The 27896-nt window shown below is 47.2% G+C and overlaps 1 protein-coding gene and 1 long non-coding RNA gene across 5 annotated transcripts in view; one reads left to right on the top strand and one right to left on the bottom strand.

Moving 5' to 3' along the window:
* LOC309363936 overlaps positions 1–27896 on the top strand; it is a 230318-nt gene that overhangs the window by 22721 nt on the left and 179701 nt on the right. The window lies entirely within an intron of this gene.
* The window catches only part of NOTCH3 (notch receptor 3), a 59593-nt gene continuing 38038 nt past the window's right edge, over positions 6342–27896 (bottom strand). Inside the window, exons 11-34 of one of the 4 annotated variants that reach the window (XM_081900849.1) lie at positions 26401–26634; positions 25038–25148; positions 24571–24763; positions 24214–24359; positions 23732–23845; positions 22399–22518; positions 21693–21845; positions 20334–20562; positions 19080–19281; positions 18410–18563; positions 17419–17603; positions 16137–16269; positions 15485–15736; positions 14981–15093; positions 13825–14351; positions 13052–13399; positions 12098–12246; positions 11786–11999; positions 11463–11544; positions 11060–11249; positions 10527–10924; positions 10045–10192; positions 9470–9567; positions 6342–9044 (exon numbers count right to left, since the gene is read on the bottom strand). In XM_081900849.1, the coding sequence (XP_081756975.1) occupies positions 7806–9044; positions 9470–9567; positions 10045–10192; positions 10527–10924; positions 11060–11249; positions 11463–11544; positions 11786–11999; positions 12098–12246; positions 13052–13399; positions 13825–14351; positions 14981–15093; positions 15485–15736; positions 16137–16269; positions 17419–17603; positions 18410–18563; positions 19080–19281; positions 20334–20562; positions 21693–21845; positions 22399–22518; positions 23732–23845; positions 24214–24359; positions 24571–24763; positions 25038–25148; positions 26401–26634 (5732 nt within the window). In that variant the 3' untranslated portion in view covers positions 6342–7805. The remainder of the gene's footprint in view (positions 9045–9469; positions 9568–10044; positions 10193–10526; positions 10925–11059; positions 11250–11462; positions 11545–11785; positions 12000–12097; positions 12247–13051; positions 13400–13824; positions 14352–14980; positions 15094–15484; positions 15737–16136; positions 16270–17418; positions 17604–18409; positions 18564–19079; positions 19282–20333; positions 20563–21692; positions 21846–22398; positions 22519–23731; positions 23846–24213; positions 24360–24570; positions 24764–25037; positions 25149–26400; positions 26635–27896) is intronic. The other 3 variants (XM_081900850.1, XM_081900851.1, XM_081900852.1) reach the window with 3 other exon arrangements.

The following is a 27896-nucleotide window of genomic DNA, read 5'->3' as shown; positions in this document are numbered from 1 at the left end:
GGGGATTTGTGTGTGACCATGATAATTAGAAAAAATATTTCGTGTTTACTGAATGTACAAAAGGGAATCAGCTATGAATCAGAGTGGGGAGAAGGCTCTGCTGCCCTGGGTCTCTGCCACATGAGCTCAATGGAGATTCTGAAGAAATGCCCCCCTTAAAATGAAGACTCCTGGCAACACTGCTGTGATCAGGAATGCTTTTTACCACATGGCACACTTGCCAACACGTGCGGTCTGACTCCACCCTGGCACTTTCAGGCACATCCCTAGTGCAGGCGCCAGAGCAATGCAGGCTCCAGCAGGTCCTGGCTTCTGGCATTTATCCCATCCCAGATATGCATGTTGGCACACCCTTGGCTTGATTCCTGAAACCTGTCTCCTGGGGGCCTCCTGCCTGCTCCTTCTCCTTCTGCACCTCCCAACAGCCAGATTCTGGAGGTATGTCACTGCTGTCCAATAGGGCGGTACTGCAGAGGCATGGCCCCATCCAGCATCCTTGGATGACCTGCAATGCAAACACTCAAAAAATAATTTAAAAAGCATCCTTCATTGTGCCTGCTCAGTCCTTAGCTGCTACAGCCGCAGCAGCATTACCATATGGGGGGGCAGGCATGTTGGCATTATATGGTTGCAAAGTTGTGATTGGCATCTGTCCCAGGACCCTACCTTAGGTCTGCCCATCCACCCCACTGGGCTCAGCCAATTCTAGGAGGGAGAGAGGGCTTTGCATTACCTTGCCCTTCTGAATTTGCACATGGAGTCCCTGGAGGCATGCAATCTGCTGGGGCCAGAAAAGGTTAATCCCCTGGCATGGGGTTCACATTCCCCAGAGACTTTGTACCAACCATGTGATGTGCACGCCCTGGTCTAGAAAGTAAGAGGATTAAGTGGCCCAGACATGTCCAATTAAAGCTCTGTGAGCAGGGAAAGCATAGGGATGGGAAAGTCTAGTTGAGGGCTGCAGGTACTCTCTCTAGCTAGTAGAACAGAGCCCAGTACATAGATTTTGACACGCAAAGACACACACCTCTGTTTTCAGGGCAATGCAGAGCTAGAGTAGGGAACTGCTGACCCAGGGATCTCTCCATCCTGCCAATAGCTTCCCCTGCCAACAGTCTTCTGAGGGCATCAACAGAAGGCTCTTATTCCAGCACAGGGGTGTGTGTGTGTGTGCTCAGACAGGTTGAACCTTGGGGGGGAGGGATGCTTCTGCAGCACTGCTCTTCCACCTTGATGGCATTGTACTCCATCATCCTCAGCCAGCTTAGCCAATGGTCGGGGATGATGGGAGTTCTAGCTCAACAGCATGTAGGAATCCAAGGTTTGAAGAATACTGTGCTAGAGGGTATCCTGCTAGAATTTTGCCTCGTTGCTATCTGCAGGTAGAGGTGTGGGGGAAAGGTCTCCCTGCTGGTCTTTGGCTGCCATCAGTAACAGAAACATATTCCATAGTGGTAGTTGTGCTGTCTCTTGCAGCAAAAATAACAGGGTCTTGTGGCACTTTAAATAATAACAAGTTTATTATGACGTCAGTTTTCATGGCTTAATTCAATGCATGAAATCTTACTTCATTTGTTCCTTAGGCCTGGACTCAGACTTCACCTAATATAGGCACTTATCTTTGGATGTTAGAATCACCCTAAGAGGTATGTATGCCACTTAGAGATATATACTGGACACCATTTTGAGAATGTTGTGATCTGTAAATGCTTCTACATAAAATAAAAATAAGATCTGATGTGACAGGAAATTAAGAGATCAACACACCCAACTGAGATTTACCTTGTCTATCTCTGGTGAATACATAATTCAGTGTAGAACATGAATACATAAATGGGAAGGAAGTCAGGGGCCACCTTAAAGCCTCCTTAAAGCATTCCCTGGGACAGCTGTCACCATACAGTCAGGCATTGCCTTATATTCTTCCAATGAGTGGTGGAATAGTAGAACTGTAGAGTTGGAAGGGACCCAAGGGCCATCTACTTCACCCTCTGCAATGCAGGAATAATATCTAAAGAAATCTGGACAGAAGGCTGGCCAATGTCTCTTTCTCCAATGAAGGAGAGTCTACCTTATCCTTAGTTAACTTAGTATCCTAGAACCAATAGAATCCTTTGTTATTCTTAGTAACTAATCCTTAGTTCAGGAAATATCCACATCACAGCACATTCTTTCATAGAGGAGCCCTGCAGTGATGTGAAGAAAACAACCCAATCCAGGTGGTTAAGGAAATTCTCAACAACCTGGAAAGTAGCATTTCACTACAAGGCAACTCATCAGGCTGGGAGATTTACAACAACCTCCACCTAGTGGTTCTTGTGGGTTTTGCAACCTGTTTCTGTGCATGTTGGCTCAATAGTTTCATTGAGATAAACAAGGCTTACTCTTAAGCAAACGGGCATAGGATTAGATGGACCCAAGACTTTAAATTTTGATGCACCTGTGTACACCAGACTTGTTTCCCCTTGTTTTCTTGTACTGTGTTTTTTTTTAAAAAAAGAACAGAAGGAAGATCCTAGTTATTAGCTAAAGATAGAATAGTTCAGTGCCCCCCCCTCTCCACTTATCTCTCCCACCAACAAAAGCTATTGGTCAAGAAAACTATCACAGTTCCCAGTGTGTAGGATAGTTCCTTGCCTGAAAACCTCCATCACACCTGCTGAAATCAGCAAAAACATGGCAGCCTAAAGCAATACTAATGGCTGCATCTAAAAGATGTCTTGCCTGTAGCAAAAGACGGAAACTAAGGATTGTATTCAAGGCGACACTTTCCTCTAGGGAGCTGCTCATTCATAGCAGTCAGTTTTTGAGAGGGCCTTGAGCAAGATGGTCTTAGTGGACCCACCACCCCTTTACAACTGTCACTGCCACCCATTTTGCTTGCCCTGTTTCTCTGGGCGCAGCCTGCACAGTTATCAGGAGGTGCACTAGCAAGCAGACTAGTCCCTTTTTGCTCACTCCAAGCGGGCAGGTGAACAGGCAGTAGCAGAGCAAGGAAGAGGAAGATCAGGGCCAGGGGGTTCAAGGGGTGGCAGTGGGCCTCTAGCTGAAGCATGGCCCTCAGAAAGCATCTGACGTCAACGACTGATAGTAGCTGATAGTGGAAGGAGTGACTCTCACTGTGTCGTCACAAACTATATAGCTTACGTTATGGTGGCACAGTGAAAATTATTCCGTGTGCAGGCCCACCCTGTGAAGTGATTTAAATTAGGCTCGTCACACTTAACACCTTCATTTTTCAGGGGTAGCTTCCCAGCTGCCATTTGTAATACCACCACTTGGTTCCTATAGGTACTTTCCCATATGCAGGATCTCTGACATTTTCACTGATTCAGGGCTGCAAAACTTTGGTTTTCAGAGGCCATATTAGGCTGTCACAGCAAAACAAGACCAGAACCTTGGGATAATTTAAAGACCTAACAAATTTATTGTGGCATAAACGTCTGTGGGCAAGAGCCATTTGAGCAGGTAAGTGAAGTGGTCGCATAAGTGGCTGCCTTTCTTTATAACCAAACAGGACAGTGTTTTATGGAAGTTGTAGCCCAAAATGTCTCAATGGTGGTGGTGGGGGGGGGAGGCTGAACCTACTCACTTCTTCACAGGTCTGATAAAATGGGTTCACACTCACAAAAATCTGAAGCCCAATAAATTCGTTTGCTCTTAAGGTGCCAGGAAACTCTAAATTATTAAAGGATACTACTATTTGTATTTTATTTATGTGCGCAATAAACTCGTAATAGAAAACGCAGTCCCTTAGAACAGCCCAGCACAAGTTGGCAGCTTTACCATCTCTGCTGCCACACAGTGGTGAGCAACTGCTATAGCAATAAGACTGGAAATGTTAAAAAAAAGAGGAGGAAAAGACTACACAGGGAATAACCGAACAAAACTATTAGGGGGCCTAATGGGGAGGTAAAATGTTGCAGGCCTTGTGGAGCTTGAAGATACTTGCCAACCTAAAGTAAAAATGAACCCTGCCTTCTCAAGGCAGTTCCTGGACATTCCTGGGAGATATAATAATAAAAATAACAATAACAACTTATTATTTCTACTCTGCCCATCTGGCTGGGTTTCCCCAGCCACTCTGGGCAGCAGAGTTATATCATTAGTCAGTCACATCCTTTATTGGATGAAGTACTGTATTAAAATATGATCTCAGGAAGGTGAGTTCTTAAACCTTCTTACTGTATTAGCTATTCAAGGGGCAGCTTTTTCAGTGTCTATGAAACAGCTCATAATTTACCCCCAAGAAATGACAAGGTTTCATATATGGTTGTTGATTCCTGTGTCCACTATCTGCTGCTTGCTGCTTCTGTTGGGTATTTCACTCTGTGCTCCTTCTTCAGAAGTGTTCAATATGCTTGCATGGGAAAAACTGGAACTTCCCACCATACCCAAACACACCACAAGGTTAGATTTCTCTGGTTAAGGCATGTTTCTGTCCATAGACTGCTTTCTTTGTGGGAAACCAAAGTAATGTATTCCAACTTCTATTCAACAGATTTTTTTAGCAGTGAAACTTCCAAGGTTATATCTGTTCCTGTCTCTGTGGCATTGTGCTGCCACAGATGAGAAAGCATTACATGCACACAGATTAAGATTAATCCTGGAAACTTGCAAGCGCAAGCCAGCTTCAGTTTAGGAAGCAATAGATTTCCCGCCGCCGCCCTGGGGAAACCCAACAGAACACCATTGATTGTTCATTTGCAAATCATGTTTGGAATGCTGTGATGTCATATTGCTTCGATGACTCAGCAAACAAAAACCTCAGGTGAAATCCGAGGCAAGAAAAAGCATCAAGACCCTGCTAAAGAAATGGAAGTTTGCGAGGAAAGTATGTATTTATTTTTCTCTGTTGTGATGGCGACGTAACCTTTTTAAAGGCATTTCTGGTTGTAAAAAGTCTTTTCGATTTGCTAAAACTGTGGGGCTTATCAGAGGTTCTTCCATTAGATGATTCACTGAAAGACCATTTAGCCACTTGCTCCTACAATGTGCAGCTGCCAGGAAGCATTGTGTGTGTCCTCAGTTCAGGTGCAGCAATAAAGGTAAAGGTACCCCTGCCCGTACGGGCCAGTCGTGACCGACTCTAGGGTTGCGCGCTCATCTCACTCAAGAGGCTGGGAGCCGGCACCGTCCAAAGACACTTCCAGGTCACGTGGCCAGCGTGACGAAGCTGCTCTGGCGAGCCAGCACCAGCTCCGCACATGGAAACGCCGTTTACCTTCCTGCTATAAAGCGGTACCTATTTATCTACTTGCACTTAGGGGTGCTTTCGAATTGCTAGGTGGGCAGGAGCTGGGATCGAACGACGGGAGCTCACCCCGCCGCAGGGATTCGAACCGCCGACCTTACGATCAGCAAATCCGAGGCACTGAGGATTTAACCACAGCACCAACCGCGTCCCATGTGCAGCTATAGTGAAGCTCAAAAGACATGGCCAGTGCCCCATATCGAATCAAGGGTGAGCCCTAAAACAGTTCCGTATTTCTGTGGCACAATAATGAATGTTAAAAGGATCCCCTTACGGCAGAAAGTTCAAAATCCAATAATTGAAAGCCTATGGACCTGTGCTTCTAAGCACATTGGTCACCGCAACGATCTTGAGAGCCAGCAACCCTCTTTCAAATGCTACAATGCTGGAGAAGTCACAGAGAGCAAGCATTTGAAAGGGTGGTAGTGGAAGAACCTTTGATGGTACAGTCGTACCTTGGTTCTCAAACAGAATCCATTCCAGATGTCCGTTTGACTTCTGAAAACGTTCGGAAAGCAAGGCGCGGCTTCCAATTGGCTGCAGGAGCTTCCTGCACTCAATCGGAAGCTGCATCGGACGTTCGGGTTCCAAAGAATGTTTGCAAACTGGAACACTCACTTCCGGGTTTGTGGCGTTCAGGAGCCAAAACGTTTGAGTCACAAGGCGTTCGAGAACCAAGGTACGACTGTATTCCATAGTGTCCCAGAATGGAAGGACAACAAGACAAAACCTATTGAATCTATTTGTAGTAGACTACAGTGGTACCTCGGTTTACAGAAGCTTCAGGTTACATATGCTTCAGGTTACAGACTCCACTAACCCAGAAATAGTACCTCGGGTTTAGAACTTTGCTTCAGGAAGAGAACAGAAATCGTGCTCCAGCGGCGCGGCAGCAGCAGGAGGCCCCATTAGCTAAAGTGGTGCTTCAGGTTAAGAACAGTTTCAGGTTAAGAACGGACCTCCGGAACGAATAAAGTTCTTAACGCGAAGTACCACTGTATAGATATATGTAAATACGTAGTGGCTTGCTACACAGCCGGAACTTGCAACTACGAAACGAAAAGACACACAGAGGAAGCAGAGGCGATTTCCTTATTAGCTATGTTTATTATGCCGCGGCTCAAGCCGCTCTGTACACAAAGCACCCAGCTGCTTTAAAGCTACTTGGTTTACACTGGATTTTTTTTTTAATTTGTTTTTTTAAAAAAGTTTTTTTATTTGTTTATTTAAATGAGCTAGAAATGGTCCTTCTATGACAAGAGAGGTCTGACTTGCGCAGGGCCATTCCCCCACTATTGCTACAGAGCATGGGAAGGGAAGGGGGTGGGGTGGGAAGGAAGCAGCGGTCACCACCGGACCAAGGTCCTGCCTGGGCACCTGCTCCCACCAGCAGTATTTACAGCCAGGGATAGCTGGAATGTACAGAGTGCGAGGGGGGGGGGGTCAGGGAGTGAGGAAAGTGTAGGTAGTTGGCTGCTGGGGCCAGATGTTTTTGAGGAGAAGCAGAGGAAGTATTTTGTGTTCTATCTCAGTACCGTTCACGACAGAGTGAAACTCTTTTTAGTGTCTGGGGCTGCCCCCAAGATTCCCACGCAGTACCACAGGGGCAAGGAACTCGTCGTACAGGGAAAAAATGTAACTTGCCGATGTAGGCCAAAGGCGGCCTTGGACCAGATGGGAGGAATGTTAGTAAAGGCCGGGAATAATAATAATAAAATATAATAATAAAAGGGGAAAACAAGAGTGGCTCAGAATACTCTGGAGACTGAAAAAATCCCCATGACCATGGCTAGCGTTAGCTGAAGCAATTTGGAAAGTCAAGGGGGATTTTGTGGGGGACAGGGTGGGAATGCTGTAGAATTTAAGATGAATAAATTAACCTGGAATGTGAAGAAGTGCCAAGTTTGGGGGGGGGGCTTAGTTTCCTGCAGGACAGCGGGCAGGTTTGGGGCTCGACCCTCTGCATAGCAATGCCAGTCTGGGCTAATGCTGCGTACCCAGTACACAAATACAGTGAGCAGAATCCCGCCCCAACATGGTGGGAGGGGAGGTGGGTGCTCGACCCGAGAGACAGTGCCATGCAGAGGGGGGGGGAGCAAGGGGCAGTTTCCTCTCCATTCCTCACAGCTCAAGACCCATAGGAAGAAGAGTGGCAAGACAGGGGTTCTGACATTGCATACATTGTAAAAAATAAAGCGTTTGGAGTAAATGCAGTGTTTATACAAAAAAGAGAGAGAGAGTTTATTTTCTTCCTTTTTTAAAAAAAACCTCCCATGAAACCTCGTTGCCATGGTTACAGGGGAGGGGAAGGGAGAGGGCCAGCCTGGGCTCTGTGGCAGTGAGGGAACGGGGAGGCCATGCCTTCCCCCTCCAAGACCAGGCATATTTTATTTTATTTATTTTTTTAAAAAAACCTTTTTACACTTGAGTTTTTCTTTTATAAAAACACAGTCAGGGGAAACGACGACAGGAGCCCCTGAGGCAAGTGCAGGCCCCAATGGGGGCCACAGAGGGACACAGGCCTCTGGGATCTGCTCCACCACCCACCTCCTCACGCAAACACCTGCATCTTAGTGGATGGCTCCACCGAAGGTAGCTGGGTGTGGCTGGGCCCCAGGACAGTCGGGCTGGGAGTAGATTCAGACCAGTCGGACAAGGAGTGGGGCGAGGGGCTGCTCCACTGCTCTGGGGACTCTGGCGAAGGAGTCAGGTAGGGGTGCTCACTGGGCGGATGGAGGAAGTGCTTGGGGGTCGCGTCCTGCCCCTGTGTGTAGCTGTGTTGAGAAGGGGGTGTCGGGTAATCCTCCACCCCAGCGGGCTTTAGGTACTGTGGGGGCCCTGCACGGGGCGCCCCCTGGGCCTCCTGGGGCGAGACAGGCTGGTTGGTTCTCATGGTGGTAGCTGGCGGGGGCATGGGCTGGGCTGCCTCCTTGGTCTGTGGAGGAGCTGAGTTGGGCAGACCCTGGGAGCTGTGCCCCATGGCCATGTGGCTGGGCAGAAGCAGCCCTGGTGGGAAAGCCTGGCCTGGTTGGTGCAGGTTGGGATGGGAGGCGGCAGGGTGCACAACCCCTATGATTGGCTGGCACTGGGAAGTGGGGACACGGGCATGCCAATCAAAGGGCATGGCCACGGGGCTCACCATGCCCAGGCTGAGCCCCATGCGGCCTGGTGGCACTGAGAGGCGGTTCATGGAGAGGAGGGTGCCATCCCCTAGGTCGCTCAGGCGTGCCAGACTGACAGCAAAGGGCGCCTCCATCATGCCATGGACCATGGGAGTGGAGGGCACTGACATGGAGGAGTTGGCTGGGTGGAAGACCCCTGGCGAGGCAGGGTTGGGCACATAGGGGGAGTCCAGTGAGTCAACGGGAGACAGGGTGACAGAGCTCTCCAGGAGAGAGCCTTGGCACTCCAGGTTGAGCTTCTTGGCACGTGCCTTGGCCTCTTTGCTCTCCCTTGCCAGGCTGGCGCTGCTGCCTGCCGTCGCGTTCTTGGTGCTAGGGCGCCGGCTCTTCTTGCCCTGTGGCGTGGGCTTCAAGCTGGGCAAGAAGCTATTGGGAGGGCACATGAGAGGGGAGAGGGAGTGGCCGGCGGGCAACGCCCCCTGTGGGCTTCGCACGGTGTTGTAGTCGTCCAGAAGCCGGACAATGTCGTGGTGCAAGCGCTCCTGAGCCACGTCGCGTGGCAGGCGATCCATGTGGTCTGTGATTTCGCGGTTGGCAAAGTGATCCAGCAGGATTTTGGCTGCCTCATAACTGCCTTCCCGGGCTGCCAGGAACAGCGGTGTCTCCTCCTGTCACAGAGAGGACAGGGTGATGAAGAGCACATACTACAAAGCGTTCTAGAAAAGGAGCCATGAGCTTCTTGTCCCCCTGTAAACCTCCCCACCATATACAGGCAGGGGAGCGACCAGGATTAGCTTAAAGACATTTACAGGGATGGAAAGAGCTGTTCCTGTCAGAAGAAGCCTACAGCAACAGATGTGATTCTGCCAAGTTATAGGGACACATGAAACTTAAAGCATCACATGATGATGTTTGTTTGTTTGTTTGTTTGTTTGTTTGTTTGTTTGTTTATTTATTTATTTATTTATACGCCACTCATCTGGCGAGGCTTCCCCAGCCACTCTGGGCGGCTTCCAAAAAAATATTAAAATACTGTAATACATCAAACATTAAAAGCTTCCCTAAACAGGAAAAAATGCAATAAAGAACTTACTTTGCTGTCCTGCATGTCCTTGTTGGCCCCATTCTTCAGCAGTGCAATCGTGGCCTCTACATTGTTGACAGCTGCTGCCCAGTGCAGGGCTGATTTACCTGAGAGGAATGACAACATGAGGATTACTGTAAGTTCTCAGTATCAGAGTCTCAGATCCCACTAGAAGTCCTATTGACTCTCAAGAATGTGACGAGAGAGAGAGAGAGAGAGAGAGAGAGAGAGAGAGAGAGAGAGAGAGAGAAATAATAATCCCCCACTCCTTGTCATGTGTGTAATCCATCCTTTTGCTCCCTCCACCTCTGGCACTCAGGGCTCTATGATGACAGTGGCTCTTGCATCTAAGGAGCTTAGAGAGGGAAGCAGGAGTCAGGAGAGTGGCCAAGTGAATTGCTGATGCTTGAGAGATGCCCAGGGCATCCAGACTGGAGGTTCAGCAAGTGCATTTGTGGAATTAATTTGGAATACATTTGCAATGCATGTCGTAGTTCTGAGGAGGCCTCCCGCTGAAGTTCAGCATAACGCAGACTAGCCAAGTAAAAGAACTCAGCCCCGCAGCCCCCCTGGGGGTTACGTACCCATCTCATCCACAGCGTTGACATCAGCGTGGCAGACAATCAGCTCCTCCACCATGCCCTCAACAGCCAGCCTGGCTGCTAGGATCAGTGCTGTTGAACCATCCCCCATTCGGGCATCCAAGTCTGTGGATCGATTCCGGATCAGGATCTAGCAACAGAACATGTTGGTGTGTTAGGTTGGTGCCAAAAACACACACCATCCAAGGCAGCATGTGCACAGTAACACTATTGCCTCAAGTACAGTTCTTAGGTTCTCATTCACTCTTATCAGTGCAAAGTACAGCCAGGCTAACTAACTTTTCATTGTGTCCCCAGAGAGGTAATGAGTGGATAACACAAGAATAACTTCCAGGTGGTAACCATCACAGGGGCTCTCCACTTAAAAAGGGAACTGGAGCATGCTGTTAACATGAGCAAGACAGAGGAGGGGGATTTATGTCCAGGATTTAAAAGGCCACACTAGTCCATTGGGTGAGACCCACCTGGAAGACTCCCTGGGCATCAGCAGTCACGGCAGCATGAAGTGGTGTGCGCCCTGTGTTGTCTTGTGCATTGGTATCAGCACCAGCATCCAGCAAGCGCTTGGTAGCATCTGCCCGTGCATATCTGGCAGCCAAATGAAGGGCGGTTTCACCTGTGCGGTCTGTCTGGGCACTCAGGTTAGCCCCCTGGCAGATTAGGTCCGAGATTATGTTGGCAGAGGAGTCATCTGCTTCCTCTTCCTCAGCCAGTTCAGTCTCCATTTCACCACCACCACGGAAGGAGGCCAACATAAGTGGAGTGAAACCATCTGTAAGGAGATCCCAACAAGGGTTGTTGCTGTTGTGTTTGGCTTTTTTTAAAAGATTTGCTCTGTCTCTCCTCTCCCATGTGCCACATACTGGATTAGAACAAAACATGTTGGGACTTGTTACAGAAGACAGGAAGTAACAGATCTATTCTGTTCATCAGACACTGTCTGCAAAAGCTCCATGAGCGCTCGCAGACCCAACTCGCTGCCCTTATTCCCAATTACCTGGTCCACGGACATTGACGTCCATGCAGTCAGTATCAAATTCACCCTGGGGTGGCGTCAGGGCCATAGATGGCGGCATGCGGATGTCTGCTGCCACCAAGTGATGCTGTGTCCATTGACGGCAGTCCACAGGGTCTTCACGATCTATGGCTGGCTCCTCCACCTGGCAAGGATGAACACGGGCCTGTAGCTATTATGGAAAGACATAATATGCGCCTATTGACCTAGTGCATCAAACTACTTATTGCTGCTTGCAAACACTAATGAGTCAGGCCCACAGTAGTCTGATGCAGGGAGTAATACCTGCGGACACCAAGAGAAAGGGCGGGGGAGGCAGGGGGGTAGCTCTTGTGAGGAGCTGGAATCCCCTTTCTTAAGCCAGACAAAGTCTCAAAAGGAATACCTTTAGTCGCTTGGCCTCTGGGCACTCTTCCAGCCAGTCTTCTGAGCTGTCTGGTATTAGGCTCTCTCCTTTGCCAATATTCCTGCAGCAGGGGGAAAGATACACAGTGAAGTCAAACAGTAGTGCAGGGCAAACACCAAGCCTATGGGCTTACACCCTCTTGCTCTTTCCCACACCACAAAATGAAGGAAAAGTTCTCCATCAGCTAACTAAAGCACAGTTGGGAGCAAAGTACAAGTCACAGATAGCTGACCATCCCCTGCAGAAGCTGAAACCTGCTGCAGGAACTGAGGTTTCATTCTGGGTGAATGAAAGGCTCTTACTTCATGCCTAGGGCATCCTGACCCACAGGCTCACGCCGGTTCTTATTGCTGCTCTCTTTCTTCAGACTGAAGCCTTCAGGGAACCAGAGGGTGCTGTGCTCTCTTTTGCGCCGTGCCACTAGCACACCCAGCACCAGGATCACCAGCAGAATCAGGCATGCCACCACCAGCAATGGCACCAGCTTAAGTTCGCCTTCCTCTTTGATCTTTTCACCTGTAGAAACAATACTGCCCTATTAGGAGACCCTGTCCTGTAAACTCCAAACCCAGTCAAATTCTGCTTCCAGCAAATGACTCCTCTGCTGCCCTCACCTCGCACAGCCTTGAGGGGGTATGGGAACTCTAGGCGCTCCACCGCTGACAGGGCAGCCAGGTAGTCTGCAGCACTATCTGCATCAGGGAAGCACTTGTCTGAAGCCTGGTAGCAGAGTCGGTTATCAATCTCAAGAGTGACCTCAGACCTGGAGGAAGAAGCAAGTGTTACCGGGGCCTAGAACTCCTTATCTAGCAGCACACACAATCCTAGGACAAGGCAAGTCAGCCAGCTCCACAAAAGGTCCTGCTCCCCATTTATTCTTTGGTGCAGGAAACAAGGTCTGTTGCTTTTTACACACTGAATTTTAGAATGGGCACTTCCCAATACACACATCAAGGAAAAGACCACCCAAGATTCTATCAGTAGCTTTAATAATCCTAATGTATTTGTGAAGCACAACCTCTTCTTACAAAATGCAGGCGGACTCTTCCTAAGTAGATCACATTTACCCCGTTTGTTCTTAACGATGCATGCAACCCACTTGCTTGGCATTAACCTAAAGCTTCCAGAGATCCACCACTATCTCAGGCACTCGCTTGCAGTTAGAAAGCAGTTAGACATCAGAAGCGGTTCTTGAATAATATAATAAAGTTATATAAAAACGCTTGAATGAATTCCCGTCTAGTTATGGAAATCTATCACTAAATAATCCTGTTATCAGCTCCAAAACAGTTTTTGTGGATTTGTTAGTATTTCCTCAGAACCCTCAGATTTGTATGCCAGTTCTATAGGTTTTTTCCCCCCACAGCTGCCTTATTCTGTGAAGGCTGTTGGAAGTAGTTTAGCTGAGCCTCTGGGCCCAACTACCTCTCCTTCCAATTCAGACCCTTCTTATATCCCTCCCTCTATGTTCCTTGAGGCTTGGGTCCTATAACACCCCCCCCCCAACCAAGCAGCTCTCTGAACTCCCAAAGCTCCTTGCTTTTCTTCAGCTCCTCTGTGTGACTCACCCAATAATCTCTTGTTCCAGTTCCCTGCGTTGCCGACCGCCAGATCCATAATACGGCGGCCGACTGCCAGACCCGTAATATGGCTTGATCATGAAGTTACCGTCCTTGTCACGCCGGAAGCGCAAGGAGGTTCTCAAAATGGAACTCAGCTTCTGCAGGAAGGTGGTGCTTGTGCGGAGCAATTCGTCAGGGTGTAGCAGCACAGTGATGACCAGAACGCCGTCCGCCAAGCGCTCGGGCACCTCCAGTGCACAGTCCAGCCCATCCCAGCCACACTCTTCGTTGTTGCAGCCCTGGTCACAATGGCTATCAGCAAAATGATCTGAGCAGTATTTCTCATAGACAGGGCTGTGGAAGAAGGAGGAGAAGAAGGAACTGAGTCACGCCTGTCATAACCAACCCTATGCCAATACAGCTCACTGGTGCCTTGTTAAGCCCTAAGGAGGAAAGGGCACAAGGAATTATGGGTCTGCAGCAGATTCCTACACCCCACAGCTAACATGGCCAAGTCTCAGAGCTAGTCAAGTGGAACACATAGAAGGAATCCATGCAAATAATACGAAGACTCTGCCATGTTTGGTGTCGGACGTAGGGATGGACATAAATTTATAGGTCTCAGTGGAAGCACCCATGTTTGTATACAGCACCCCTACACTGCATAAAATTAGTCTTGGTTCCTCATTTAGTTGGGGTGGCCCTTGATTCCAGGGGTCTCTGGTGCAGTATACACAACTAGATGTCTCCCCTACTCAAGAGGCAGTGGCAGGACTCACTTGCAGCTGGACTCATGGCTCTTGCAGTCAAAGTTGTCGTAAAGGCACTCGGCAGTGTTGCACATCTCATCACACTGGCTGTTGTTGAAGAGCTGCAAGCACAAGGGGCTCTCGCACTGCTTCCAGGGATCATCAACTCGCAGGGAACAGTCACCGCCATCCCAGTGGCAGGCTGGACTGTTGCACATCTTGTCACAGTAGAAATCCCCGGCCTTTGCAGCACACTCCTTCAGCGGGCAGTGGACCTCGGGGAGCTTCAGGGTGCGGGTCTGGCAGCGAAACCCCGTGTAGTCACCAAGACAAAGGCACTGAAAATAAGGGGGGTCAGCAGTCTCATGGCAAGCACCCCCATTGTGGCAGGGCATGCTGGCACAGCTGCTGTTGGCATGCAGGCGGCATTCCGGTCCAGCCCACCCAGGCAGGCAGGAGCAGCGAGGACCCAGCGCTGTGGTCCGGCAGCTGCCGCCATTGAAGCAGGAGAGTTCCCGGCAGGAGAGCATGCGCTCACAGCGGATGCCTGAATAACCCTGGAAAAGAATAACAAGCAGAGTTAGGAATGGAAAGCCGGCCAAGCCCTCAAATCGCTCCAACTGCTGGCCTAACAACAGAAAGCCTCTGGCACCATAGCTGTCCTCTTACAAGCGCTCAGCCTGGGGAGTAAATTCTTCCCTCCACAAATCTCAAGGCCCAGCACCCATATCCTGCCCTCAAGAAGTACCTTCCCACACCCCGCATCCTCCAGTACTGGGCACCACTCACCAAACCATTTCCCCTTATTAGCCAATATTAGACTTCTGCATTGTGTTATGGCACTGCATCAAACTTCTCTTGCAGGCTTCACAACCAGAATTCCCACAAGATCACGCAGCAGAATTGTTTCCTGCCACTCCCAAGTAGAAACTCCTTCCATGACCAGCCTTGCATTGGAGGACACTAAACTCTCTACCTCCAAAAAGCCTCCCAGACAGAAACCTTGTCCTAACAGGTACTGAAACTCATTCACAGCACAACACCAACATATCAACCTAACGGTTCCCCCACCCAATCCTCCCAACCGCAGTCTTCCTTTCTCTCCCTCGCCTAGCCCCTTGCCATGTTTGTGTACAGGAGCTGCATTAGCCACTTGCTGTGAGCAGCTGTGTTGTAGGGGACTCACCCGGGGACAGTGGCAGGTGTAGCCTAGAGGCAGGTTGACTGCCGGATTACACTTCCCACCATTCTGGCAAGGTTGAGAGTCACATGCATTCACAATGTTCTTGCAATGGCGGCCTGAGGATATGAAAAACAAGAGTATTACTGATGGATTCCAGCAGAACTTAGCCCCAAAGACCACCACCACCCTGCTATATTTGGCGTTGCATCTTAGCAGTAGTTCTCAAAGCTCGTATTTGCTCACTGAAATGGCCAAAGAGGCCCATCTCACTCAGTCACCATTCCAATCTTTGTTTTAGATCACAAATATGCATTTAGCTGCATAGTTGGATTCCCCACCACCCACTTGGTTGAAGATGAACTCCTAACTTCTTTACGGGGGAGATTCTTCCTACTTGCAGCCCTTGAGCCCGGCTCCTCTACGCATCACTGGGTTCCGCTTTGGGCACACTCTCCCTTGCCCCTTGCACACATCAGCCACATGAAAAGAGAACACACTGTCACTCACCAGTGTAGCCTGGCTTGCAAATGCAGTGGTAGTCACTGGCTTCCTGGACGCAATCAAGCGTGTTGCGTGGGTGGCAATGGTTGGACTGGCACTCATTGATGTCTCCCTCACAGCGCTCGCCTGTGAAACCTGGTGGGCAGCTGCATCGGTAGCCACCAACTCTGTCCACACATGTCCCGTTGTTGAGGCATTTGGGGACCCGGGAGCCAGGATTCATAGCACAATCATCTTCATTTATTTCACACAAGACACCTAGAGAGACGACAAACACGCCATCACATTAAACATCCAGACTCAGGGAAGACAAACCTCTTCCTCGTTCTCACAATCCTTGCATTGTCTCTGTGGAAAAAACAAGATTCCTCGCCCTTTACGGTGCCCAACAGTGAGTCAACATCCATCCATCCCTTGCCCTGGGCACTGTTGCTGAAGCTGTCCTCCCTCAAAAAGAGGCCTGGGAGAACTCTGAGCCCATGTTCTCCATCCTGTGCCCTAAGGAGAAATCCAGAGCTCCCTTTCACTATTCTTCAACAAAATAGCAAATCCAACAAGAGAAACCTGTGCCATCAGAACTTAAATCCTTTCCCCAGTCTTGTACTTTCCTACTACAGGTAATATTGGTAAAGGTCTTCCTATACCCAGGAGCACTTACCCAGAGTTCCAGGTGGACAGGAGCAAATGTAGCGGCCAACAAGATCAATGCAAGTCCCTCCATTCTGGCAGGGGTGTGACTGACACTCATCAATGTCATACTCACAGTTTTTTCCCTCGAACCCTAGCGGGCACTGAAGTAGGAGAGAAGCAAACAAGACAAAACAGCAATGAGCACAAAAGGGCCAGAAAGGCTGGAGCCTTGCATCCTTGAAAAGGTTTCCTGCTCTTGGTTCCATTAAAATTTATGTTTTGTTTGTTAAACTGTACTATTATTGGTGTGTAAAATCAAGTAAAACTAGTACAATTTCATAAGGAAGGGAAAGATCCTTCAAGTTGCACCATCCTCTTTCTTGTCCAAATTAAGGTTATTAAACTTCAATGGGACTTTGAACAAATAGACTATGGCAAATTATTCCAAGATTTATACAAATAGATCAGTCTGGCTTCATAAAAAGGAAGGAAAATACATAGCAAGAACAAACATTAAACATAATTATGAAACTGTATCACAAGATCATGGCTAACTTATGTTGTTAGAAAACACTGCAGCTCTTGTGGATGAACAAAAAATGTGTATCATTTCTGTTTGGTTCCTGTGTAATGCTGTACTTCTTCATCGTCTCTAGACCATAGATAGCGAACCTTCTCCAGTCTGATGGCTACATTCCCTTCTGAGCAACCTTCCAGTAGTTGTGTGGTGGGTGGAGCCAGAGGCAAAAATGGGTGGAGTAATGACCGTAAATTTCACTTTGTAGGGCAGGCTGTTTTCTACACATAACACAACTCTCTGAATCCCCCACCAGGGCATATAAATATTGGTTTGGCTGTGCCTGGCGCGATGGGAAAAAACTCTTACAGAGAATTTGAGAAACAACACAATGGACTTCATTGCTGATATGCAACTATGAAGTGGCAAAGAATAAAAAAAAAAGATGTATGGATTTTGTAAGGTATGGTGGAAGCTCAACCAATCTGACCAGCCATCAAATAGGAGTTACAACCAAAAGTAAGGAAGGTTGCAGTAGTGGGAAAACAATTATAATCCATATCCATATTTCAACAAAATAAAACTTTGGAAGAAAATAGAGGGGTTTTCGTGGTTTGTCTGTTTGTTTAAATTACTGGGAAAATAAGTTGCAGATTTATGCCATTTTCTTATCTTATTTCACAATTGTTCACTGGAAATTCAACAACTCATCATTAAATGTTACCAGGTTTCCCAGAGTTCTGAAGAGACACCAGGAACCCTGGCCTGTTACTGGCTGCAAGGACTCCCTCACCTCACAGACGTAGTCTCCCACAAAACTGCGACAGGTACCCCCATTTCGACACAGGTTGTACTGGCAGTGGTCCACTTCACTCTCACAGTAGCTGCCGGTGTAGCTTTTTTTGCAAATGCAGTAGTGAGTATTGCCAGCATCCACACAACGGCCACCGTAATGACACACTTGCTCTTTGGTGACACCTATTGTACGGAAAAGCAAATTACACATTGTGTACTGCCACATATTCTGCCCTCCCGCTTCCAAAGGATGATTAGACAAAGTGACTAAAAGCAGGGTAGCTGAAGACAGAAGCAACATTGTACAAGCAAGTTGGTCATAAGAACAGAACCCAAGGGCGTCCTCCAAGCACTAGACTTTATTACCCACCTCAATTTAAAGGACACTTTATTGGGGAAGCACAAAATAGCCCAATGTTTCCTAAGTCAGATTTTAATTTACATTTCTGTAAAATGTAAAAAAAAAAGCCTCTTTAGAGTCTTGATAATGGATGTTAAATTGTGACAGAACGTGCAGCATGCTCCAGTACCATAGCAGGACCAGGGAATCCAGACCAACTCTCCATTGCCCTCAGCCATTATCACATCACTTTGAAATTATTACAGAGTTTCATATACAGAACTACCACTTATGCAACAACATTTGCAGCTTTTATTCTGCCCCCTAGAAGCATGGGAAAGTTGACTTCAAACGTTGAGCATTTTTAGTTTCCAGTGCCACTGGGAATAGCCGTCTGAAATATTGATTGGAGCACCAGTGAATCCAAGGGCATTGTCCCCGCATCACTGAAGGTAAGTAACATTCACTGTGTCAACTCTGGAAGTCCTGTATCAGCTTTGCCAGTGAGCATAAGCTGATAATGCTGGGGAGCCTGGATGACAAACATGCGTCATCAAGGTCACCGAGGAAGCAGATAGCAGAATAAATGAGGAAGAAAACACCGGAAGAAGGGCTTCCGTTTCAGTGTCCCTGGAGCATGTTTCCTTACCTCGGTTCCTGGCCACCACTTCACAAGAAACATTGGGGATGTCGCAGTAACGCCCAGTCCAACCTCCAGGGCAAGCACAGGATAAGGTAGTGCCTGTTTGCATACAGCGGCCACCATTCTGACAGGGGGAGCGACTACACAAATCCAGCAGGGTCTAGAGGGGGCATGACAAGGCAAGAGATTTTTGTGACAAAATAAAAGCACCCAGCTCCCACCAACGATGACGAAACCCAGGCACCTTCCCAATCCATCTCCATTAGGTGTCTCCATACTGCAACCTCCCTAGGGGCCTGCTTGCAAGGCATATGTACAGTGGTACCTCAGGTTACATACGCTTCAGGTTACACACTCCGCTAACCCAGAAATAGTGCTTCAGGTTAAGAACTTTGCTTCAGGATAAGAACAGAAATTGGGCTCTGGCGGCGCGCCGGCAGCAGGAGGCCCCATTAGCTAAAGTGGTGCTTCAAGTTAAGAACAGTTTCAGGTTAAGAACGGACCTCCAGAACGAATTAAGTACTTAACCCGAGGTACCACTGTACGGGGTTTTTATAGACAAGATGTAAACTCCATCCAAACTTAGCGGCTCAGGCTTGGTTGCAGAAACTTGACTTAAACAAGAGAAACCCTGAACCACCTTATTCCCTTTCAACAGAGGCCTGGGGTGGATTACCTGGCACTGAGAACCTGTGTAGCCCTGAGGACAGGTACAGCGGTAGGACTGCACACCATCCTGGCATATGCCACCATTGAGGCAGGGCTGTGACTGGCACTCATCAATCTCATGCTGGCAGTGGGATCCTTTGAAGCCAGCACGGCAGTGGCATGTGTACGAATTCACTCCATCCAAGCATGTGCCACCGTTGAAGCAGGAGCTGCCGGAACAAAAGTACGGGAGTCAGGAATAAAGGAAGGAGGAAGGAGGTTATCTACCCCAAGAGACACCCAGCATAGGCTAGGCCGACCCCACCAGCTAACACTTGGCTAGTTGTGCGGGCTTGCATCTGTCTTACACAGCAGTTTCTGTTCTAGGTGAAAAATGCAACTGTGTGATAAGCCTCCCTCCTTACTCAATATTTGACCATTCTTTACAACTGGATTGGATTTGCCTGTAACTGACAACCAGGGGAACTTGGTTCTTGCTCTTGGCAACCGATAGCATCCAGCACTTAATCCCAGGCTTAGTCTTGTGTTCATATGAATAACGAATTATCTGTTTTTACTGACAGAGGAGTTAGGAGCAAAGAGGGGACAGGAGTACACTGTCTCCTTTTAAACAGGATCCTACCTACTTCTGTACCATTTGTTCATCTAGAGTTTTCTAGAACAGAGCCCTTTCCGCACATTGCTACTAAAAAGCAGAGAAGAAAACTCTGGGACCTTATTAAACATGATACAGTGGGGAACGTGCTCGAATATATAAAACATGTGAACTGTACAGCAGTAAGCCAACCCTCTTGACTAACTCCTACTATATAGTGCTGTTTGGCTTCGTTCATATGAATGGGGCCGGGTGGCGCTGTGGGTTAAACCACAGAGCCTAGGACTTGCCGATCAGAAGGTCAGCGGTTCGAATCCCCACAACGGGGTGAGCTCCCCTTGCTCGGTCCCTGCTCTTGCCAACCTAGCAGTTCTAAAGCACATCAAAGTGCAAGCAGGTAAATAGATACTGCTCCAGTGGGAAGGTAAACGGCGTTTCCGTGTGCTGCTCTGGTTTGCCAGAAGCGGCTTAGTCATGCTGGCCACATGACCCAGAAGCTGTACGCCGGCTCCCTCAGCCAATAAAGCGAGATGAGTGCTGCAACCCCAGAGTCGGTCACGACTGGACCTAACGGTCAGGGGTCCCTTTACCTTTACCTCTGAGTAATACGAGTTAAAAGATAGGCAGACATAAGTCACTGTTCCTCATGACAAACTATCAGCTCACCTGTCGGTGCATTCCTGAACATTCTGCTCACAGTGTAGGCCAGCCCAGCCTGGCGCACAAGTACAAGTGTAGCTGTTGACATAGTCTGTGCAGGTGGCGCCATTGCGGCAGGGGTTACTCAGGCACTCATTGGTCTCAGTTGCACAGTGTATGCCTGTGAAGCCTGGCAGGCAGGTGCACATGAAAGTACTGATGCCATCTTGGCAGGAGCCACCATTCAGGCAAGGATCTGTTGGCAGGGAGAGGAATACTCAGAGGGGTCAAGACAAGCTCTCAACTCTTTCACTATGACATCCTCCAATACAAAAAGACTAAGATCTTTCATCGTGTTTAACTTCACACATGCAGAGTCACAGACATAATCCAGGAGAGACTGAGGATGGAGCACAGGCATGTTGAATTTTCACTGGCATTAACAGGAGTTAATGTTACATTCAAACATCTCGATCCAAATAAGATCTAGTTCTGTCTGAGTATCAGTTGCAGTCACAGTCCACAACCTACTCTTAGTACTGTTCTAGCCTATATTGGAATAGCTCAGTCGGTAGAGCATGAGACTCTTAATCTCAGGGTCATGGGTTTGAGCCCCACATTGGGCAAAAGACTCGTACATTGCATAGAGTTGGACTAGATGACCCTCATGGTCCCTTCCAACTCTACAATTCTATACCTAGTCAAAGAAATCCAAGTTCTGCAAAGTTTAAAAGTCTGAAGTACAAATGGAACCTGCAAGCAATTGTTGCTATGCTAAGCATTCCTGTTCCCCTGCCAGTTTTCTTTCCCCCACCCCACCCCACCCACAACAATCCGGCGGCATTCCATGGTCTGTAAGCTTACTCTGTCTTGTTGGACTGTTTAAGAGGAGCGTTTCCCCTTCAAAACTTCTTGTAGTCCTGTGAAACCTTGGGGTTCACCCAAACCTGCCAATACCTCTCTCTTATGCATGGAGGGTTCTGTTTTGGCTACATAAGCACTGGCACTCAAAGTTCTGAGTTTGCAATTAGCATACGTGATGCAACACAGATTATGCTTAGGTAAAAGAAAGCAAATTTGCTTTAATCATCTAGTCTGTACCATTTAATTGTCTTAGCATTTTAATTCCCTAGATATAGGCCAAATGACAAGGCACAGCCACTTCTAAAATGTGAGACTTGGAAGCCAGCTTGGAAAGGCAGATGTCACCTAATGACCTGTTTGCCCAGTTTCCAGTTCTTTATTAGGTTTCCTGTCCTACCAGTGCTCCTTCTTCCTAGAACTTTCACCCAGTTCTTTTTGCTATACTGCCTCACCAAAATAGTTAGCAAGATCTCAGATTCTTAGTTGTTCTTTCCTGTTGTCCCATGTGCTCAATGAACTCACTTGGTTTGCAGTCATCAATATCCAGCTCACAGTTGGTACCAGTGTAGCCGGGACGGCAGGCACACCTGTAACTGCCATGTGTGTTGGTGCAGGTGCCCCTATTTCGACATGGGTCCTGGTCACATTCATTAATGTCAATCTGGCATTGCTGCCCTATGGGGATAAGAAAATATGACTACTGTTTGTTTTTAAGTTTCTTTTTCCCCCACCCTCCAATCCACTTCTATTGACTTTTTCATATTGCTGCATCCACTATGTGGAGAAGCAAAAAACCAACAACAATGAAGGAAACAACAAAACAATACCCCAGGCATGTGTCTACTATCAAATAATCAATCACACAGAATGCATAGATATAAGAAAATTATCCAATCACAATGTTACCATCAGGAATATTACTAAATATGCCACATTAGAATGGCAAATCTTCTGGTAAAGGTATTTTGTGAAGTAAAATCAATAAAAGAATGTCAAACCAAGTAAAAATATTTAATTTTACTTCTGAAATTTCTTTTTCACATTTCCATCCAAAGACACTCAGGACAATGAGCAATACAAACTCAAATTAGTAAAAATGCCTTTATATTTAAAAGCCATCCCCAAATTAAAACAAATTAAAATATAAAACTGGCACATAGGCTCATAGGATTAGATGCCACAATATTCAGAAAAGTACAGGAAGAACGTGGCTCATGAGTCTGAGTACCTTGCCAGCCTGGTGCACAACCACAGGTAAAGCTCTCATAGTCCGGTGTGTGGTCACAGACACCATTGTTCTTACATGGATTGGGGAAACAGGGAGCCAGCACATTCTCACAATTCCGGCCTGTGGGAAGAGAAATAGATAAGGGTACTTGTTTGGATTTCGACTGGCCTAATAGCCATCTTATTTTGAACTATATAACATTTATGTCTTGGACTCAATAGGAATACAAATCAAGTTCAGAGACCAAATGTCTAGCCACAAAGTGATGTCAGTGGGAATTATACTTTATACATAAGGTAAATATAATAAAGTTAATTCAAGAGCCTTCCCAGTCAGTCAGTTTATAGAGTAACAAATGTTTAGCTGCCAGTCATTTGTTGCATGGGTCCAGATGTCTTTCTTTGAGGAAGCACTTTTGTTTATACCCATTTCCAGGCTCCCTAACCATGACATATTGCTGCTTTAAAAATGTGGTTTGCAGAAAGCAGATGCTGTTGCAATTTAAAGTGACTTGTAGAATGGAAGTTGCACAAATGCCAAAGGCGTCTATTGGATAATGCCTGTGACATCACCAGATGAATGACTCAGGTCCTTCTCCCTGCCCATGTTGTGACACTGTTGGCTGAACTCAGCATGCACAGTGGCAATTCCTAAGAACTAAACATAGTAAAGGCAACATGTGATTCCTTATCATTTTATTTCTCAGTCTCTCTTTTTCTTTCTCTCTCACACACCACACATATCTATTTCAGCTCTCCAAGCACTCTCCCTTCCCAAGTACATAGAGTCGTACATTGGATCCCAAATGCCTTGCGAGTCGAACGTTTTGGCTCCCGAATGCTGCAAACCAAGAAGTGAGTGTTCCGGTTTGAAAACGTTCTTTGGAACCTGAACGTCCAACATGCTTATGTGTCTTCCGATCGGCTGCAGGAGCTTCCTGCTGCCAATCGGAAGCTGTGCCTTGGTTTCCCAATGTTTTGGAAGTCGAACAGACTTCCGGAACGAATTCTGTTTGACTTCCGAGGTACGACTGTATTATCTTTTAAGGAGGACAGACACATACAATATTCTCCGTCCATTATTTGCAGCCTAACTATCACACCATTGTCCTTTAGTCACTATCTGCATTACTTATCCATGAATGGCTAAAATGCAGAATATGAATTTCTAGCATGGTACTCAGTACAAACAAATGCTTATTAATCTCTCCCTTCCCAACTGCAACCCTGGCATGGGGTTGCCATACAAGTCCCTTCACTAGATCAAGTCCCTTAACAAGAATTAAGTTTTTGCAGAAGATGTTCAGGTGTTCCCCACCGCCCACAGAGCTCACCAGTGTAAGGCAAGTCACAGATGCAGGTATAGCTGGCAATGCCATCAGTGCAGGTGCCCTGGTTGAGGCATGGGTTGGAGGCACAGTCATTTATGTTGGTCTGGCAGTAGGTCCCTGCAGAAGAACCAGATAAGTATGAAGGTCCCCATGAACACAGATATCCCTGAAGATGAATCTTTCTCCCACTTGTAATGCCACCAACCAACATCAGCTCCCATGAAGGACCAGAAAATGGAACTGGGGGAAAGCTGGGTTCAGATACCTACAAATCCCTCATAGATCTAGATGGCTGAAAGACTGAAGGTTACATAGAAGGCATAACTTTGGACAACAGGCAGAGAATTATCCAGAGATGGCAAGAGATGAAAAACAGTATGTGGGTGAGATGTGTATCTTGGGGTACAGAAGAGCTAGACAGAGGTTGAGCTTGGTGTAAAGTACGGGCAACAAAAGCAAGGCAAGGAAGCTATAGAGATGCATACCCTGAAAGCCTTCTTTGCACTTGCAACGATAGCCATTGACATAGTCAGTGCACGTCCCTCCATGCTGGCATGGGTTGGATTCACACTCATTGTGGTTCACATCACAGTTGGTGCCAGCCCAGCCTGGCTCACACTTACACTGGTACCTGTAGAGGAAAGAAGGGGGGAAAGAAAGGATGAAGAGGGAAAGCTTTTTACACCCTCCAAGAAGCACCACCCATTGTTAGCCCATTTGACCAGCCTGTAGGAAGTGACTTAATCCACTCCTGTCTTCAGTACCACCTCATGGGAACAATAGGAACAAAGCCTGCCTACTCCTGAGGCAGCAGCTCATTCACTTGGGTAATCAGCTCTCACCCATTGATGTTGTCGTGGCATGTGCCATGCACACATGGGCTGCTGCTGCACTCGTCCACTTCTGAATAGCAATGAGGATCATGGAATCCCTCGGGGCAAAGGCAAGAGAAGCCGTCTTCACCATCCACACAGGTGCCACCATTCTTACAGGGGTTGGATGCACATTCATTAATCTCCACGTTGCACAGGGGACCTAAGTGGGAGAAAGTACTGCTCAGCAACAGAGTGGCCAAGAAGAAACTTCTTGCTGCTTTCATCCAGCTTTGTCCCCTTCACCAGGCATGGATTAAATCCTATAACAGCTATTGAGCAATGCTACCTCAAGCCCTGCCTGCAAAGCCAAACACATGCAGATTCTGCCCCGGTATTCTCTCTTGATTAAAGCTGTAGCTGTTGACTCTGACCCTCTTCAATTTCCCCTACTTCTGCCCCGTTCCCGACCAGCAATTCATTCTCCCAGCCATCACCTGTGAAGCCAGGTTTGCAGATGCAGTCATAACGATTGATGCCATCGCGGCAGATGCCATAATCACAGGGGTTGCTGGCACAGTCATCGAAGTTGATCTCACAATTGGCACCTTGGAGAAAAGGATATATCATAGGCCTGAAGAAAGATGCAATCGCCCTACAGTGAATGGCCCCACAGCAAGCTTGGAAACTCTTTCCTGTCTTGGCTGAGTGACATGTATAGGGTGGAAAGAACTGGTGCACGTAGGTTTAGATGCAATGAAAGGGAGATTGTTATAGCTTCCTATGCATCATCAATGGATTCTGCCCAATAGCTATGTAAATGGTTAATGCTTCGCTGCATAAGGAGATAGTCCCTGCCACCTTGAAAGAGGCAGGGGTATGGCCACTCCCAAAGAAGCTGGCTCTTTAGTTTGGACTAACTACTGACCAGTTGTAGGCACTCACTTTTTGGGGGAAGGTGGTCAAGAGGGTTGTGGCAAGTACAGATTATCTAGACCCATTCCAGCTGTAGCTGGCCTGATGGGATGATCTTGATCAAGAACAAGAAAAGTGTGCAACCTTGCTCCTTCTTCTTGATCTCCTTTCCTGCCCTGGAGAGGGTTTCCCGCATTCCAAAGTAGCAGGTACACAGCCTGGAGGTGCTTCTGAATCCAGTTTTGTCACTGGAGGTCCAGGTGTGCTCAGTGGCTTAGAGAGCCTTTTCCCAGCTTCTGCTGGTGCAACAGCTGTGACCCGTAACTGGACCAGGATAGCTTGGCGACAGCAGCACAGGAGACTCACAACTTGCACACATTTAACTTGTGCGATTGCAGCTTTACGTGCTTGGCAGCCGGCCAGCTGACATCACACAAACTAGATGCACGGAAAGCAGACAGCTTAAAATAAGCTTAGTATTCACATATAAAAAGCCCTTAACAGCTTATATCTAGTTTTTTGGGGGGATTGATTTGCACCATACATGCCTATTTTGCTGCTTTTATCTGCAAAACTTGCGTTTTTCAAGTGACATGTAATGTTTACTCTGCATTTGTGAGTCTCTCTTTTAGTGTGGCAGCACCTGTGCTTTCGAATTCCTATTGACACCAGGCAGGTGCCTTTATTATATTGTTCTTTTTTATTGCAGCAAGTTTTCCCAGGCATTCATTTGGGTGTCTGTGTGTGTGTGTTTTACTTTGCTAATTTTTATCTTGTGTCTTTATTGATAACTTTATTATATACACAACTTACGAGGGTTTTCTGATTAAGCAGTCTATACATTTTTCTAAGAAAATAAACGAAAAGCGTGGTGCTGCTGGATAGGACTGGGAGATGTAAGGAATGAGAGCAGGCAGAGAAAGAGAGTGAGGAGGGATGTCCTACCTGAGGTCCCCTGCAAGCAATGGCACAGGTACTTGTTCACCAGGTCAATGCACTTGCCACCATGCTGACAGGGATTGCTGTGGCACTCATTGATCTGGTTCTCACAGCGGTATCCAGTGTAACCAGCTGCACAAGTGCAGGTGAAACTAGCAATGCCATCCACACAAGTGCCATGGTGGCAGGGATCTGGAAAGCAGTCGTCAATGTTCCTTTCACACAAAGGCCCCTCAAAACCTGTAAGTGAGAGGGGAAATCAGCATCAGCATCGTAGCAATTCATGCACACAGAAGACTGGGGAAAGGTTTCCCCCTCCCTTCCATTTTTTATCTAATATGTTAGAAAAGCCCAATGTTTCCTAAACTACTATTCATCTGAAAAGATGCAGCCAAACACCCAAATGTAGCAAGCAAAACATTTATTTTTTCCACAACTACTGTTAGTTCTCTGTTTTACCTTTACTTGTGTTAAAAATACTGTAATTTTCAAACTGAGAGTCATTGTTTTGTAAGCCAATCAGATATGCATCTACTGTCCTTTTTTAAGTGTCTGAGCAACTGAGAAGGGATGTCACTTCATGTTTATCAAGCAAGTTAAATACATCAATTAAGAAACTCCTTTCTCCATTCCACAATGTGAATGAACTGCGTGCACTAATTTGGCTTCCTTTCCCTTTATCCTAAAAGCCGTTCTGTGTAGGAGTTTCTTGCAGTCTGTTTAAAAAAAATCCTACTCTCCCAAGTCCATTTCCTTTACTCCATGGGAATATTAGTTCTCTTTATGATGTGTTGTGGCATGCACTGTGCACCACTAGGTTTCAGAACACAATAAGCTTCCTTGAGAATTTCATGGTGTTAAATTCTGTGCTCATCTTTAAACCAAAGTCATCTAAAAGGAAATAAAACAGAGCGCCTGCAAGCATCAATTTGATCTTGATCTTTCACAACTATCTGTGAATCAGGAATAGAGAAGTGACCGTATTTTTTGCTCTATAAGACGCACCAGACCACAAGACGCACCTAGTTTTTGGAGGAGGAAAAGAAGAAGAAAAATATTCTGAATCTCAGAAGCCAGAACAGCAAGAGGGATCGCTGCGCAGTAAAAGCAGGAATCCCTCTTGCTGTTCTGGCTTCTGGGATAGCTGCGTAGCCTGCATTCGCTCCATAAGACGCACACACATTTCCCCTTACTTTTTAGGAGGGAAAAAGTAAGTCTTATAGAGCAAAAAATATGGTATTTTGCTGAAGCCTTGATACCAAAGTTAGAAAGTGATTTGACACCGTCCTTAAAAGATGCTCACAGAGGAAGGACCATGGATTGGGAAGAAAGCTCATATCATACCCAGCCCGGGCTTTTCGAAAATGGCACCGATGAAAGGCAGATGTAAAGGATGTTTTGGGGAAAATTTTCTCTAGACTGCATCAGATTCTAATAATCCTCGTGCAGTCGTCATCACAACATCCTCATGACTTGAAACAATCCCCCCTCCAGCAGCACAG

Source organism: Podarcis melisellensis (genome assembly GCF_964234715.1).
Source record: "Podarcis melisellensis genome assembly, chromosome: 2".
Taxonomy (NCBI): Eukaryota; Metazoa; Chordata; class Lepidosauria; order Squamata; family Lacertidae; genus Podarcis; species Podarcis melisellensis.
The sequence above is the reverse complement of the archived record's forward strand: the minus strand, read 5'-3'. Positions and strand labels throughout refer to the sequence as shown.